The sequence below is a fragment of the Salvelinus fontinalis genome, chromosome 12 (genome assembly GCF_029448725.1).
Source record: "Salvelinus fontinalis isolate EN_2023a chromosome 12, ASM2944872v1, whole genome shotgun sequence".
NCBI lineage: Eukaryota > Metazoa > Chordata > Actinopteri > Salmoniformes > Salmonidae > Salvelinus > Salvelinus fontinalis.
Genome location: NC_074676.1, coordinates 44,401,831 through 44,417,415, shown reverse-complemented (window position 1 = coordinate 44,417,415; position 15,585 = coordinate 44,401,831). Strand labels below are relative to the sequence as shown.

General features: G+C 40.5%; 2 protein-coding genes across 2 annotated transcripts; both read left to right on the top strand.

Annotated features, from left to right (window-relative positions):
- Positions 1-1,150: 1,150 nt before the first annotated feature.
- On the top strand, positions 1,151-6,782 carry LOC129866525 (5-hydroxytryptamine receptor 3A-like). The gene is made up of 10 exons (XM_055939301.1): positions 1,151-1,251; positions 1,556-1,619; positions 2,138-2,307; positions 2,500-2,544; positions 2,833-2,939; positions 4,730-4,899; positions 5,203-5,375; positions 5,611-5,821; positions 6,001-6,204; positions 6,484-6,782. The coding sequence occupies exons 1-10, from the start codon at positions 1,222-1,224 to the stop codon at positions 6,780-6,782; spliced, it is 1,473 nt and encodes a 490-aa protein (XP_055795276.1). The 5' UTR covers positions 1,151-1,221.
- A 2,484-nt stretch (positions 6,783-9,266) lies between these two features.
- On the top strand, positions 9,267-15,244 carry LOC129866524 (5-hydroxytryptamine receptor 3A-like). The gene is made up of 10 exons (XM_055939300.1): positions 9,267-9,392; positions 9,697-9,760; positions 10,278-10,447; positions 10,639-10,683; positions 10,972-11,078; positions 12,882-13,051; positions 13,352-13,524; positions 13,761-13,971; positions 14,166-14,369; positions 14,657-15,244. Exons 1-10 carry the CDS (start codon positions 9,363-9,365, stop codon positions 14,947-14,949), a joined length of 1,467 nt encoding a protein of 488 aa, XP_055795275.1. The 5' UTR covers positions 9,267-9,362; the 3' UTR covers positions 14,950-15,244.
- The last annotated feature ends 341 nt before the right edge of the window (positions 15,245-15,585 follow it).

The following is a 15,585-nucleotide window of genomic DNA, read 5'->3' as shown; positions in this document are numbered from 1 at the left end:
AGCCCATCTAAAATTTAGCCCAAACAACTACCTCTTCCCCTACTGTATTTGTTTATTTATTTATTTTGCTCCTCTGCACCCCATTATTTTTATTTCTACTTTGCACATTCTTCCACTGCAAATCTACCATTCCGGTGTTTTACTTGCTATATTGAATTTACTTCGCCACCATGGCCTTTTTTTGCCTTCACCTCCCTTATCTCACCTCATTTGCACACACTGTATATAGACTTCTTCTGTTGTATTATTGACTGTATGTTTGTTTTATTCCATGTGTAACTCTGTGTTGTTGTATGTGTCGAACTGCTTTGCTTTATCTTTTCCAGGTCGTAGTTGTAAATGAGAACTTGTTCTCAACTAGCCTACCTGGTTAAATAAAGGTGAAATAAAAAAAATTTAAAAAAACAACACAAGTTATATAACAAATGATTTGGGTGGGAGAGCTGAATGGGGGGACATTGGGACACCTGTTCCTTCGTGTGCTGAGGTGAACCCCCAGCTCATTTCCATAGCCCAGTACGTGATTTGTCTGCAGAGCTGTGGTACACTATCGTCCGATTGTTGCATAGGTTGGTACACCACAGCTCTTGGGTGAAATGTCCCCTAGGTACAGATCTTGGATCAGCTTCTCCTCCCCCAATCCTAAACTTAATAATTAGTGTGGAAAATGATACACTGACTCAGGATCAGCTTCTATGGGCAACTTCACCCTCCACCACAGCCATTTACTGTGGCTCACTTCTGTTTTGTATCCAACCACCTGCAGGTAAAGTAGCTCTGTACCACAAGAGTTCACCTGCTCTCCTGACCACCTCATTTGCCCCAAGGTTTATGGTTCTCACTCATGGCCTTCTCAGTGCTAGGAATATTGTTTTTTTGTTTTTTACAAGTCCTATGTTTTGTTTATTGTCGAATCAATAAATCAATAAATCTTTGTGTCACTTCTAAGGTATCAGAGATCTTTGTGTCAGTAGAATTGTGTCCAAAGTTGAAATAGTCTGGAGCTGTAAGATTTTCTGTGGATTCTCCAACAGCAACTTATGATATGACATGACAATACATCAACATAAGTGTTTAACTATGCAAATGAGTCTGTATATATAAAATCTGTTGCAGCTGGTGAAGAGGTGCCATCGACGGGTGTTAGGAAACAAAGCTTTGCTCTAAACAGTTCTTCAGCCAGAGGATCGAAACGGTCAAGAACTTGCAGCTTGCTGTTTGATGGCAACCAAGGGTTTTTCCAAAATGGAGGTAAATATCTTTCATTCTAATGCCTTTTGGGACAATTGGGGGTTTTACGTTACTTAAGTTGTGTGTCTGTGTGTTGTGCTTCAATGCATTACTGTAATTGCTCAAAACTTTTGTTCGGTGTCTTTCAAGTAATGAGAGAGGTACATTTAATTTAAGGTAAATTAAGTTGTGAATTCATAAAGTAATTCATGGTGTTATACACATTGTGTTAATTATCAAACATACACCAAACAATGGACCGTATATCTAATATATCATTTGACCTTTGACCCTAACAGTGATTTTTTTTAAATTACTATTTCAGTCTCAACGATGGTCGGTCCGTTCCCACCAGGTTCTGTTCATCATCTGCTGCATGATGGTACAGGGTAGGTACAGCTTGTACACGGGGAAAGAAAAAGTAAAGTAAACTAATTTAAGTAGAACTAAAATATTATATTTGAGTAATAGTTTGTTTTCATTTATTCTTTAGTTTTATGTTTACTTTTTGATGTTACTTGGGGTATCTGATACCTTAACGATCAAGTTCATAACATAATTTATTTGTGGGTTTAAGGTCAATTCATTTCACTATCATATGAAAAAGTAGCAAGGTCTTCATCATTCAAACAAGACTCTAATAATGATATCTACAATACGCAAGAACCCCATTAGTTGGTCAAATGAAAGACTTTTCACTGAAGATGTTCAGATATTTGACATAATTTATCAGATTCTCGTATCCAGAGCAACATACAGTAGTGAGTGAATACATTCTCTTCCTGGTCCTCCGTGGGAATTGAACCCACAACTCTGGCATTGCAACTGCCATGTTCTACCAACTGAGGAACACAGGACCATATCAAAACAGCAATATAAAGCAGCATGGTTACCATTGTTTCCCCAGTGCCATGCCTGAGGTGTAAGATAGTGGTGAACTGCACCAACCCCAACACCGTATCCCTTCTGGCCGCCCTGGAGAACGTGATGAAGTTGTACTCCATACGACCTGTCATGAACCTCTCAACCCCCACCAACATCAGCATGTACTTCACTCTCTACGGCATCCTGGGTGTGGTAAGGAGTAGTAGGACAGCATTCCTTTCAACTAGTTCACCTGAGGAGACATACCATTAAATCCATCAATGTATTTGACATGTGCTATATAGTTCTGAATGTTCCTCCACATCAGGTTTTGTAGATCCATTGAAAATGTGGCTTTATTGCCTTTACTTTGTATCCTACAACAAAAAGTAATTCTCTTCTCAGGAAGAAAAAGCACAACTGTTGAACACATACATTTGGCTGGTGAAGGTAAACTTATTTATTTTATTTTTTTTACAAATATATGTACACAGTGTATGGGAGTCATTATTGCACTTTGGTTTCTCATTCTCCTACAGAACGTTACTTCATGTTACATATTTGTTAGGGCACACAACATCCATTCACCAATATGTACTGTATAGCAAAAGTGATATACATTTGGTTAAAACTAAAAAATATATTTTATCTTTGACTGTAGAACAATCCTAAACATCATATTATACTTTTGAATGCTGCTTACAAACATATTGTATTGTTGCTAATGTGTTGTTTCAGGAATGGGAGAATGAATTTTTCAGCTGGGACCCAGTCCAATGCGGCTCTGCCAATATTTCTCTCCCCAGGGAAAGGTTCTGGTCACCAGATGTGGTAATCAATGAATTGTGAGTTAAACATCTCTATAGTCTATATAGATACGATATACTTGTTTTTTTGATGGAACATTGAAGTCTTACTGATATCAGCCCATAGAAACACATTGAATAGCATATTCATACATGGAAAAACAAAAGTTAAAAAATGTTGAAGAGGAAGTTTGTTTTAAAGTGTCCGTCCTATATCTGAGAGCTATAAGAAAGATCAGGAAATGTATCATTTTTTTGACCAATATTTAAACTCTTTTTTTGTCGCAAAAACTACTTCAACATATACTGAACAAAAATATAAATGCAACATGCAACAATTTCAACGATTTTACTGAGTTACAGTTAATTTAAGGAAATCAGTTGAAATAAATTCATTAGGCCCTAATCTATGGATTTCATATGATTGGGAACACAGCTATGCTATTTGTTACAGAGACCAACAAAAAAATAAATAGGCATAGGATCTCGTTGCGGTATTTTTGTGCATTGAAATTGACAATTGATCAAATGCAATTGTGTTCGTTGTCCGTAGCATATGCCTGAGCATACCATAACCCCACCGCCACCATGGGGAACTCTGTCCACGATGTTGACATCAGCAAACCGCTCGCCCACACAACGCCATACACATGGTCTGCGCTTGTGTGGCCGGTTGGACGTACTGCCAAATTCTCTAAAATTATGTCGAAAGCAGTTTATGGTAGAGAAAGTGACATTAAATTCTCTGCCAAGAGCTCTGGTGGACATTCCTGCAGTCAGCATGCCAATTGCACACTCCCTCAAAACTTGAGACATCTGTGGCACTGTTTTGTGTGACAAAACTGCACATTTTAGAGTGGCCTTTTATTGTCCCCAGCAGAAGGTGCACCTGTGTAATAATCATGCTCCTCAATCAGCTTCTTGATATGCCACACCTGTCAGGTGGATGCATTACTTTGTCAAAGGATAAATGCTCACTAACAGGGATGGAAACGAATTTGTACAAGCTGACGTCAAGGCAAAGGGTGGCTACTTTGAAGAATCTCCAATATAAAATAATATATAAAATACAATTATTTGGTTACTACATGAATCCATCTGTATTTTTTTCATAGTTTTAATGTATTCACTATTATTTTACAATGTAGAAAATAGTGAAACTATAGAAAAAACATGGATTGAGTAGGTGTGTCCAAACCTTTGACTGGTACTGCATGTACTTCCATCATTTATTTGAACTGGTACCATGCTACCTTCAGATAAGTCTTGTGAGGCTTGTGGTTGTCCTAGAGCAAAACAACAAGCATGTACGTGTTTGTGAGAGTCTCACCTTTTGGACAGAGGTTGGTAACTTCTTCAAACGAGTCTCGTGATGTTTATGGAGTGCGTGGATCAAAATGGAGGACACCATAGTATTTGTGAGAGTCTCATCTTTCCATGGAGTGGTCATTTTAGTTTGTTTGGGCTCTACAGACGTTTTCGAGAGAAGACCAATTTTCGGGATGTCTAAAGGTCTGACAAACATCGCTGTAGCTCAGCAACCTTCCACCGCAGGTGCGGAAGGCCGTCATTGGCAGAAGTGGTGGATTGAGACACACAAATCACATTGAGACACACAAATCCATAGCTTAAACAGCCAGATCTTGATAGGGATATTACTATTGTGCTAATTAGACTCTGGCAGAGGAGCGGACATCTTAACAAACACTTTAATTCTGTCCCTTTTTATTGCACCAGTGACTGCTTCAGTCAAGATTAAGAAATATAAAACGTGATTTATATTATGCCCATGGTTTGAAGTCGTCCCCATATTTCACCCTGTCTTACAGTATGGACGAAAACAGAGCTCCCATCGTTCCTTATGTGTACATTAAGCACACTGGTATAGTGCGAGACGCCAACCCTGTCAGAGTGGTTAGCTCCTGTAACCTGGAGATCTACGCCTTCCCCTTTGACGTCCAGAACTGCACCTTCACCTTCAGATCCTACATCCACCGCGGTAAGACGTCAACGCAACCACGCTTTAGGACTAACTTGAAAATAAGGGTCCGATGCCAAACCCATCGCTCCTTCTCTCCCCAAAAAACATCCTGACTCTCTCTTGTGATCTGAAATGATGGGTATGAAACAGGGTTGTCCACTGAGTCCATTGACGTATTTGATATATTATTCGCTGTTAACCAAGGGATCTGTTTGGTGTTAGGCCCAAGTTTACCATCCCCTCAGTACAGATCATGTTCTGCTTCCATATAGGTTCAGCCCATTCATCCCAGGATGACCCATTCCTTTATCTCCCCTGCAGTGTCGGACATAAGGATTATCTTAGGGAAGAAGGTGGAGGACATCCTGAAACGCTCCATTAGCGTGTTGTCCACTGAAGGGGAGTGGGAGCTGATGGACATCAAATACAGCAAGCTCAAGTTATCATCATTTGATCAGGGAGAAGGCAACTCCTATGATGAGCTCTGCTTCTATGTAAGAACCCAAAGAACTGCAATTACTCAGACGCCATTAGTTTAGCTCTACTAGTACTGAACGTTGAGTTCTCTATATTTCTAGCATTACTTTTGTTTCAGAGAGTACTTCCTGTTTCACACATAGGATGCTAACCCAGATAATTATGGCTTTTCTTGTCTGATATGGGAATCGACTGCACCATGCCAGATCACCCTTGAAGGAAGTCATTCACCGTTGTGTCTCTAAACTGTAGATTATCCTGAGGCGCAGACCAACCCTCTACGTGGTGAACCTCCTGATCCCCAGCTGCTTCCTCATCACTGTGGATCTCTTCAGCTTCCTGTTGCCTCCCCAGAACGTGGACCGCTCCTCCTTCAAGATGACCCTAATTTTGGGCTACTCGGTCTTCCTGCTCATCATAAATAACCTGCTGCCAGTCACAGGAAGCACCATCCCACTGATAAGTGAGTATGAAAACATGTGTACTGGGAACACCATATTTGTAGAGGTAAATGTTTACTTTGTGTTATTGGATTAGCTGGTTAGGTCAAATATCATTTTGAAGTCCACTTCCTTTGTCCTCCTAAGAGTTGCTGAATATTTTCCTCTCTTCACCTCCCTTTTCTTCCTGCCGCCCATGCAGATGTGTTCTTTGCCATCTGCTTGGCTCTGATGGTGGCCAGCCTGCTGGAGACTATTCTCATCACCAACCTCCTGGTCGGCTCCAGTAACTTCCACCCAGTGCCTGGCTGGGTCCGAGTGCTCGTCCTGCGCTTCATGGGCACCCTCGTCTGGATGCCTCAGAAATCAAGAGAGGACAAGATCATCCTCAATCCAGTTGCAGGAGGTACCCCTGATCTGATCCTTCCAGGGAGTTACAATTACACAGACTTTCATTCAATTAGCAGAACATGTCTTGTCCAAACAAAAGCAATATAGTGAAGCATTCAATAACAGGCCTGAACAGTAACATAATTGCAGGAATCACTCTGATACATTTCTCCAGCCACTTGACTAGGTCCAACCTTAGACAGAATTGTACTTCCCACGTAAGTCAATCATTTCTGTCTTTAGGAGGTATATTCATCATTTCACCTTTCTCCCTTCCTTCCCTCTTTTCTCTAACAAACAGACGTGAAAGTCTGCTCTCTAGTGTCGGTGGAGAGGAAGGTTCAAAAAGCAGAACAAGGTGAGATGTGGGCAGAGGCAGGCGATTCAGCCCTGGCGGAGCTGAGGAAGCTGGGCAATGACCTGCAGTCCATCCGCATCCATGTGGCCCAGCATGTGGACGGGAACCAGATCTCCCAGGACTGGATGCAAGTGGGCTACATCCTCGACCGGCTGCTGTTTGGCGTCTACTGCATCTTCATCACATTCAGCTTCATCGTCATCCTCAGCATCTGGAGTAATTCGTTCAACCAGTGATGTAATAAATAAAAAATAGGTGGTTAAACGCCATTCGTTGTGAAATAAGTAACGCTCCCTAGATGTTCTTAGCATTTTTCCATGATAGGTGGCTAAATATTTGTGTAAAATACTAAATGTGTGGAAATAGTGCTTACCCTCCACTACACCACCGTGTACAAGACTTAAGAGTCTACCATGTTGTCAACTGCTGTTTAGATTTAAAAACAATTACCTTAAAATTACCATAATGATCTTCTGGCTGCACTGAGTAGGTATGTTGACTTATATATTACTATATTAGAGGAAATATATTTTTATTTGTCAAATAAACATACTGTCACGAAAACCACTGTTTCATTACTAACTACAATTCATTGGGGTTATCTGAGACGTTTTCTGAATTGTAATGTTGATGGTGGATCAATGATGATGATGATGAAGATCTGTCACGCAAGACATGGATCAATGACATGCAAAGTAGGGGATCATCCAAAAACCACATCCTTGTTTGATTAGAGTGTCGACATACAGGAAGTTATTTTGGGGTATTTTATTAGGATCCCCATTTGCTGTTACAAAAGCAGCAGCTACTCTTCCTGGGGTCCATACAATGCTCTTAGTTTTAGAGATGTTCAGTTCTAGTTTGTTACTGGCCACCCATTCCAAATCTGACTACAACTCCTTGTTAAGGGTTTCAGTGACTTCATTAGCTGTGTTTGCTGAAACGCACATGGTTGAATCATCATCATACATAGACACACAGGCTTTGTTTAATGCCAGTGGCAGGTCATTGGTAAAAATAGAAAAAGTAGAGAGCTGCCCTGCGGTACACCATATCCTACATGGTTGACATTACAGAGGCTTCCATTAAAGAAAAACACTCTCAGTTCTATTAGATAGATAGCTCTGAATCCACAATATGTCAGAGGTTGAAAATCCATAAAACATACAGCATCAGTCAAAAGTTTGCACACACCTACTCATTCAAGGGTTTTTCTTTATTTTAATATTTTCTACATTGTAGAATAATAGTGAAGACATCAAAATGATGAAATAACACAGATGGGATCATGTAGAAACCAAGAAAGTGGTAAACAGATTATTCAAAGTAGCCACCCTTTGCCTCGATGACAGCTTTGCCCACTCTTGACATTCTCTCAACTAGCTTCATGAGGTGATGTAACACGCGCTCCAGCAGGTATATCTCTCTGGTCACCCCCAAAACCAATTCTTCCTTTGGCCGTCTCTCCTTCCAGTTCTCTGCTGCCAATGACTGGAACGAACTACAAAAATCTCTGAAACTGGAAACACTTATCTCCCTCACGAGCTTTAAGCATCAGCTGTCATAGCATCTCACAGATTACTGCACCTGTACATAGCCCATCTAAAATTTAGCCCAAACAACTACCTCTTCCCCTACTGTATTTGTTTATTTATTTATTTTGCTCCTCTGCACCCCATTATTTTTATTTCTACTTTGCACATTCTTCCACTGCAAATCTACCATTCCGGTGTTTTACTTGCTATATTGAATTAACTTCGCCACCATGGCCTTTTTTTGCCTTCACCTCCCTTATCTCACCTCATTTGCACACACTGTATATAGACTTCTTCTGTTGTATTATTGACTGTATGTTTGTTTTATTCCATGTGTAACTCTGTGTTGTTGTATGTGTCGAACTGCTTTGCTTTATCTTGGCCAGGTCGTAGTTGTAAATGAGAACTTGTTCTCAACTAGCCTACCTGGTTAAATAAAGGTGAAATAAAAAAAATAAAAATAAATAACACAAGTTATATAACAAATGATTTGGGTGGGAGAGCTGAATGGGGGGACATTGGGACACCTGTTCCTTCGTGTGCTGAGGTGAACCCCCAGCTCATTTCCATAGCCCAGTACGTGATTTGTCTGCAGAGCTGTGGTACACTATCGTCCGATTGTTGCATAGGTTGGTACACCACAGCTCTTGGGTGAAATGTCCCCTAGGTACAGATCTTGGATCAGCTTCTCCTCCCCCAATCCTAAACTTAATAATTAGTGTGGAAAATGATACACTGACTCAGGATCAGCTACTATGGGCAACTTCACCCTCCACCACAGCCATTTACTGTGGCTCACTTCTGTTTTGTATCCAACCACCTGCAGGTAAAGTAGCTCTGTACCACAAGAGTTCACCTGCTCTACTGACCACCTCATTTGCCCCAAGGTTTATGGTTCTCACTCATGGCCTTCTCAGTGCTAGGAATATTGTTTTTTTGTTTTTTACAAGTCCTATGTTTAGTTTATTGTAGAATCAAGAAATCACTAAATCTTTGTGTCACTTCTAAGGTATCAGAGATCTTTGTGTCAGTAGAATTGTGTCCAAAGTTGAAATAGTCTGGAGCTGTAAGATTTTCTGTGGATTCTCCAACAGTAACTTATGATATGACATGACAATACATCAACATAAGTGTTTAACTATGCAAATGAGTCTGTATATATAAAATCTGTTGCAGCTGGTGAAGAGGTGCCATCGATGGGTGTTAGGAAACAAAGCTTTGCTCTAAACAGTTCTTCAGCCAGAGGATCGAAACGGTCAAGAACTTGCAGCTTGCTGTTTGATGGCAACCAAGGGTTTTTCCAAAATGGAGGTAAATATCTTTCATTCTAATGCCTTTTGGGACAATTGGGGGTTTTACGTTACTTAAGTTGTGTGTCTGTGTGTTGTGCTTCAATGCATTACTGTAATTGCTCAAAACTTTTGTTCGGTGTCTTTCAAGTAATGAGAGAGGTACATTTAATTTAAGGTAAATTAAGTTGTGAATTCATAAAGTAATTCATGGTGTTATACACATTGTGTTAATTATCAAACATACACCAAACAATGGACCGTATATCTAATATATCATTTGACCTTTGACCCTAACAGTGATTTTTTTTAAATGACTATTTCAGTCTCAACGATGGTCGGTCCGTTCCCACCAGGTTCTGTTCATCATCTGCTGCATGATGGTACAGGGTAGGTACAGCTTGTACACGGGGAAAGAAAAAGTAAAGTAAACTAATTTAAGTAGACCTAAAATATTATATTTGAGTAATAGTTTGTTTTCATTTATTCTTTAGTTTTATGTTTACTTTTTGATGTTACTTGGGGTATCTGATACCTTAACGATCAAGTTCATAACATATTTATTTGTGGGTTTAAGGTCAATTCATTTCACTATCATATGAAAAAGTATCAAGGTCTTCATCATTCAAACAAGACTCTAATAATGATATCTACAATACGCAAGAACCCCATTAGTTGGTCAAATGAAAGACTTTTCACTGAAGATGTTGAGATATTTGACATAATTTATCAGATTCTCGTATCCAGAGCAACATACAGTAGTGAGTGAATACATTCTCTTCCTGGTCCTCCGTGGGAATTGAACCCACAACTCTGGCATTGCAACTGCCATGTTCTACCAACTGAGGAACACAGGACCATATCAAAACAGCAATATAAAGCAGCATGGTTACCATTGTTTCCCCAGCGCCATGCCTGAGGTGTAAGATAGTGGTGAACTGCACCAACCCCAACACCATATCCCTTCTGGCCGCCCTGGAGAACGTGATGAAGTTGTACTCCATACGACCTGTCATGAACCTCTCAACCCCCACCAACATCAGCATGTACTTCACTCTCTACGGCATCCTGGGTGTGGTAAGGAGTAGTAGGACAGCATTCCTTTCAACTAGTTCACCTGAGGAGACATACCATTAAATCCATCAATGTATTTGACATGTGCTATATAGTTCTGAATATTCCTCCACATCAGGTTTGTAGATCTATTGAAAATGTGGCTTTATTGCCTTTACTTTGTATCCTAAAACAAAAAGTAATTCTCTTCTCAGGAAGAAAAAGCACAACTGTTGAACACATACATTTGGCTGGTGAAGGTAAACTTATTTATTTTATTTTTTTTACAAATATATGTACACAGTGTATGGGAGTCATTATTGCACTTTGGTTTCTCATTCTCCTACAGAACGTTACTTCATGTTACATATTTGTTAGGGCACACAACATCCATTCACCAATATGTACTGTATAGCAAAAGTGATATACATTTGGTTAAAACTAAAAAATATATTTTATCTTTGACTGTAGAACAATCCTAAACATCATATTATACTTTTGAATGCTGCTTACAAACATATTGTATTGTTGCTAATGTGTTGTTTCAGGAATGGGAGAATGAATTTTTCAGCTGGGACCCAGTCCAATGCGGCTCTGCCAATATTTCTCTCCCCAGGGAAAGGTTCTGGTCACCAGATGTGGTAATCAATGAATTGTGAGTTAAACATCTCTATAGTCTATATAGATACGATATACTTGTTTTTTTGATGGAACATTGAAGTCTTACTGATATCAGCCCATAGAAACACATTGAATAGCATATTCATACATGGAAAAACAAAAGTTAAAAAATGTTGAAGAGGAAGTTTGTTTTAAAGTGTCCGTCCTATATCTGAGAGCTATAAGAAAGATCAGGAAATGTATCATTTTTTTGACCAATATTTAAACTCTTTTTTTGTCGCAAAAACTACTTCAACATATACTGAACAAAAATATAAATGCAACATGCAACAATTTCAACGATTTTACTGAGTTACAGTTAATTTAAGGAAATCAGTTGAAATAAATTCATTAGGCCCTAATCTATGGATTTCATATGATTGGGAACACAGCTATGCTATTTGTTACAGAGACCAACAAAAAAATAAATAGGCATAGGATCTCGTTGCGGTATTTTTGTGCATTGAAATTGACAATTGATCAAATGCAATTGTGTTCGTTGTCCGTAGCATATGCCTGAGCATACCATAACCCCACCGCCACCATGGGGAACTCTGTCCACGATGTTGACATCAGCAAACCGCTCGCCCACACAACGCCATACACATGGTCTGCGCTTGTGTGGCCGGTTGGACGTACTGCCAAATTCTCTAAAATTATGTCGAAAGCAGTTTATGGTAGAGAAAGTGACATTAAATTCTCTGCCAAGAGCTCTGGTGGACATTCCTGCAGTCAGCATGCCAATTGCACACTCCCTCAAAACTTGAGACATCTGTGGCACTGTTTTGTGTGACAAAACTGCACATTTTAGAGTGACCTTTTATTGTCCCCAGCAGAAGGTGCACCTGTGTAATAATCATGCTCCTCAATCAGCTTCTTGATATGCCACACCTGTCAGGTGGATGCATTACTTTGTCAAAGGATAAATGCTCACTAACAGGGATGTAAACGAATTTGTACAAGCTGACGTCAAGGCAAAGGGTGGCTACTTTGAAGAATCTCCAATATAAAATAATATATAAAATACAATTGTTTGGTTACTACATGAATCCATCTGTATTTTTTTCATAGTTTTAATGTATTCACTATTATTTTACAATGTAGAAAATAGTGAAAATATATATATAAAATATAGAAAAAACATGGATTGAGTAGGTGTGTCCAAACCTTTGACTGGTACTGCATGTACTTCCATCATTTATTTGAACTGGTACCGTGCTACCTTCAGATAAGTCTTGTGAGGCTTGTGGTTGTCCTAGAGCAAAACAACAAACATGTACGTGTTTGTGAGAGTCTCACCTTTTGGACAGAGGTTGGTAACTTCTTCAAACGAGTCTTGTGATGTTTATGGAGTGCGTGGATCAAAATGGAGGACACCATAGTATTTGTGAGAGTCTCATCTTTCCATGGAGTGGTCATTTTAGTTTGTTTGGGCTCTACAGACGTTTTCGAGAGAAGACCAATTTTCGGGATGTCTAAAGGTCTGACAAACATCGCTGTAGCTCAGCAACCTTCCACCGCAGGTGCGGAAGGCCGTCATTGGCAGAAGTGGTGGATTGAGACACACAAATCACATTGAGACACACAAATCCATAGCTTAAACAGACAGATCTCAATAGGGATGTTTCTATTGTGCTAATTAGACTCCGGCAGAGGAGCGGACATCTTAACAAACACTTTAATTCTGTCCCTTTTTATTGCACCAGTGACTGCTTCAGTCAAGATTAAGAAATATAAAACGTGATTTATATCATGCCCATGGTTTGAAGTCGTCCCCATATTTCACCCTGTCTTACAGTATGGATGAAAACAGAGCTCCCGTCGTCCCTTATGTGTACATTAAGCACACTGGTATAGTGCGAGACGCCAACCCTGTCAGAGTGGTTAGCTCCTGTAACCTGGAGATCTACACCTTCCCCTTTGACGTCCAGAACTGCACCTTCACCTTCAGATCCTACATCCACCACGGTAAGACGTCAACGCAACCACGCTTTAGGACTAACTTGAAAATAAGGGTCCGATGCCAAACCCATCGCTCCTTCTCTCCCCAAAAAACATCCTGACTCTCTCTTGTGATCTGAAATGATGGGTATGAAACAGGGTTGTCCACTGAGTCCATTGACGTTTTGATATATTATTCGGTGTCAACCAAGGGATCTGTTTGGTGTTAGGCCCAAGTTTACCATCCCCTCAGTACAGATCATGTTCTGCTTCCATAGGTTCAGCCCATTCATCCCAGGATGACCCATTCCTTTATCTCCCCTGCAGTGTCGGACATAAGGATTATCTTAGGGAAGAAGGTGGAGGACATCCTGAAACGCTCCATTAGCGTGTTGTCCACTGAAGGGGAGTGGGAGCTGATGGACATCAAATCCAGCAAGTTAAAGTTATCAACATTCAATCAGGGAGAAGGCAACCCCTATGATGAGCTCTGCTTCTTTGTAAGAACCCAAAGAACTGCAAATACTCAGACGCCATTAGTTTAGCTCTACTAGTACTGAACGTTGAGTTCTCTATATTTCTAGCATTACTTTTGTTTCAGAGAGTACTTCCTGTTTCACACATAGGATGCTAACCCAGATAATTATGGCTTTGTCTTGTCTGATATGGGAATCTACTGCACCAAGCCAGATCACACTTGAAGGTTGTCATTCACTGTTGTATCTCTAAACGGTAGATTGTCCTGAGGCGCAGACCAACCCTCTACGTGGTGAACCTCCTGATCCCCAGCTGCTTCCTCATCACTGTGGATCTCTTCAGCTTCCTGTTGCCTCCCCAGAACGTGGACCGCTCCTCCTTCAAGATGACCCTAATTTTGGGCTACTCGGTCTTCCTGCTCATCGTGAATGACCTGCTGCCAGTCACAGGAAGCACCATCCCACTGATAAGTGAGTATGAAAACATGTGTTCTGGAAGCACCACTTTTCTCGTAAATAATACATGCAGAGGTAAATGTTTACTTTGTGTTATTGGATTAGCTGGTTAGGTCAAATATCATTTTGAAGTCCACTTCCTTTGTTCTCCTAAGAGTGGCTGTATATTTTCTCTCTTCACCTCCCTTTTCCTCCTCCCACCCATGCAGATGTGTTCTTTGCCATCTGCTTTGCTCTGATGGTGGCCAGCCTGCTGGAGACTATTCTCATCACCAACCTCCTGGTCGGCTCCAGTAACTTCCACCCAGTGCCTGGCTGGGTCCGAGTGCTCGTTCTGCGCTTCATGGGCACCCTCGTCTGGTTGCCTCAGAAATCAAGAGAGGACAAGATCATCCTCAATCCAGTTTCAGGAGGTACCCCTGATCTGATCCTTCCATGGAGTTACAATTACACAGACTTTCAGGCAATTAGCAGATACTTGTCTTGTCCAACCCAAAGCAATATAGTGAAAGCATTCATACACAGGCCTGAAAAGTAAGATAAAAGTTGGAATCACTCTGATACATTTCTCCAGCCACTTGACTAGGTCCGACCTTAGACAGAATTGTACTTCCCACGTAAGTCAATCATTTCTGTCTTTAGGAGGTATATTCATCATTTCACCTTTCTCCCTTCCTTCCCTCTTTTCTCTAACAAACAGACTTGAAAGTCTGCCCTCTCGTGACGGTGGAGAGACAGGTTCAAAAAGGAGAACCAGGTGAGATGTGGGCAGAGGCAGGCAATTCAGCCCTGGCGGAGCTGAGGAAGCTGGGCAATGACCTGCAGTCCATCCGCATCCAGGTGGCCCAGCATGTGGACGGGAACCAGATCTCCCAGGACTGGATGCAGGTGGGCTACATCCTCGACCGGCTGCTGTTTGGCGTCTACTGCATCTTCATCACCTTCAGCTTCATCGTCATCCTCAGCATCTGGAGTAATTCGTACAACCAGTGATGTAATAAATAAAATAGGTGGTTAAACGCCATTCGTTGTGAAATAAGTAACGCTCCCTATATGTTCTTAGCATTTTTCCATGATAGGTGGCTAAATATTTGTGTAAAATACAAAATGTGTGGAAATAGTGCTTACCCTCCACTTCACCACCGTGTACAAGACTTAAGAGTCTACCATGTTGTCAACTGCTGTTTAGATTTAAAAACAATTACCTTAAAATTACCATAACTTTAACAATTGTTTGTTTGATCTTCTGGCTGCACTGAGTAGGTATGTTGACTTATATATTACTATATTAGAGGAAATATATTTTTATTTGTCAAATAAACATACTGTCATGAAAACCACTGTTTCATTACTAACAACAATTCATTGGGGTTATCTGAGACGTTTTCTGAATTGTAATGTTGATGGTGGATCAATGATGATGATGATGAAGATCTGTCACGCAAGACATGGATCAATGACATGCAGTGTCGACATACAGGAAGTTATTTTGGGGTATTTTATTAGGATCCCCATTTGCTGTTACAAAATCAGCAGCTACTCTTCCTGGGGTCCACACAAAACATGAAACATGACAAAACACAGAACATTAATAGACAAGGACAGCTCAAGGACAGAACTACATGCATT

What these genes read in the sequence shown, in the direction of transcription:
- LOC129866525 (XM_055939301.1), top strand. Translation starts at nt 1,222, where the DNA reads ATGGCAACCAAGGGTTTTTCCAAAATGGAG. An exon ending in CAGATCCTACATCCACCGCG is followed by an intron (nt 4,900 to 5,202) that starts GTAAGACGTCAA and finishes TCTCCCCTGCAG; the next exon opens with TGTCGGACATAAGGATTATC. An exon ending in AAGCACCATCCCACTGATAA is followed by an intron (nt 5,822 to 6,000) that starts GTGAGTATGAAA and finishes CCGCCCATGCAG; the next exon opens with ATGTGTTCTTTGCCATCTGC.
- LOC129866524 (XM_055939300.1), top strand. Translation starts at nt 9,363, where the DNA reads ATGGCAACCAAGGGTTTTTCCAAAATGGAG. An exon ending in CATACATTTGGCTGGTGAAG is followed by an intron (nt 10,684 to 10,971) that starts GTAAACTTATTT and finishes GTGTTGTTTCAG; the next exon opens with GAATGGGAGAATGAATTTTT. An exon ending in AAGCACCATCCCACTGATAA is followed by an intron (nt 13,972 to 14,165) that starts GTGAGTATGAAA and finishes CCACCCATGCAG; the next exon opens with ATGTGTTCTTTGCCATCTGC.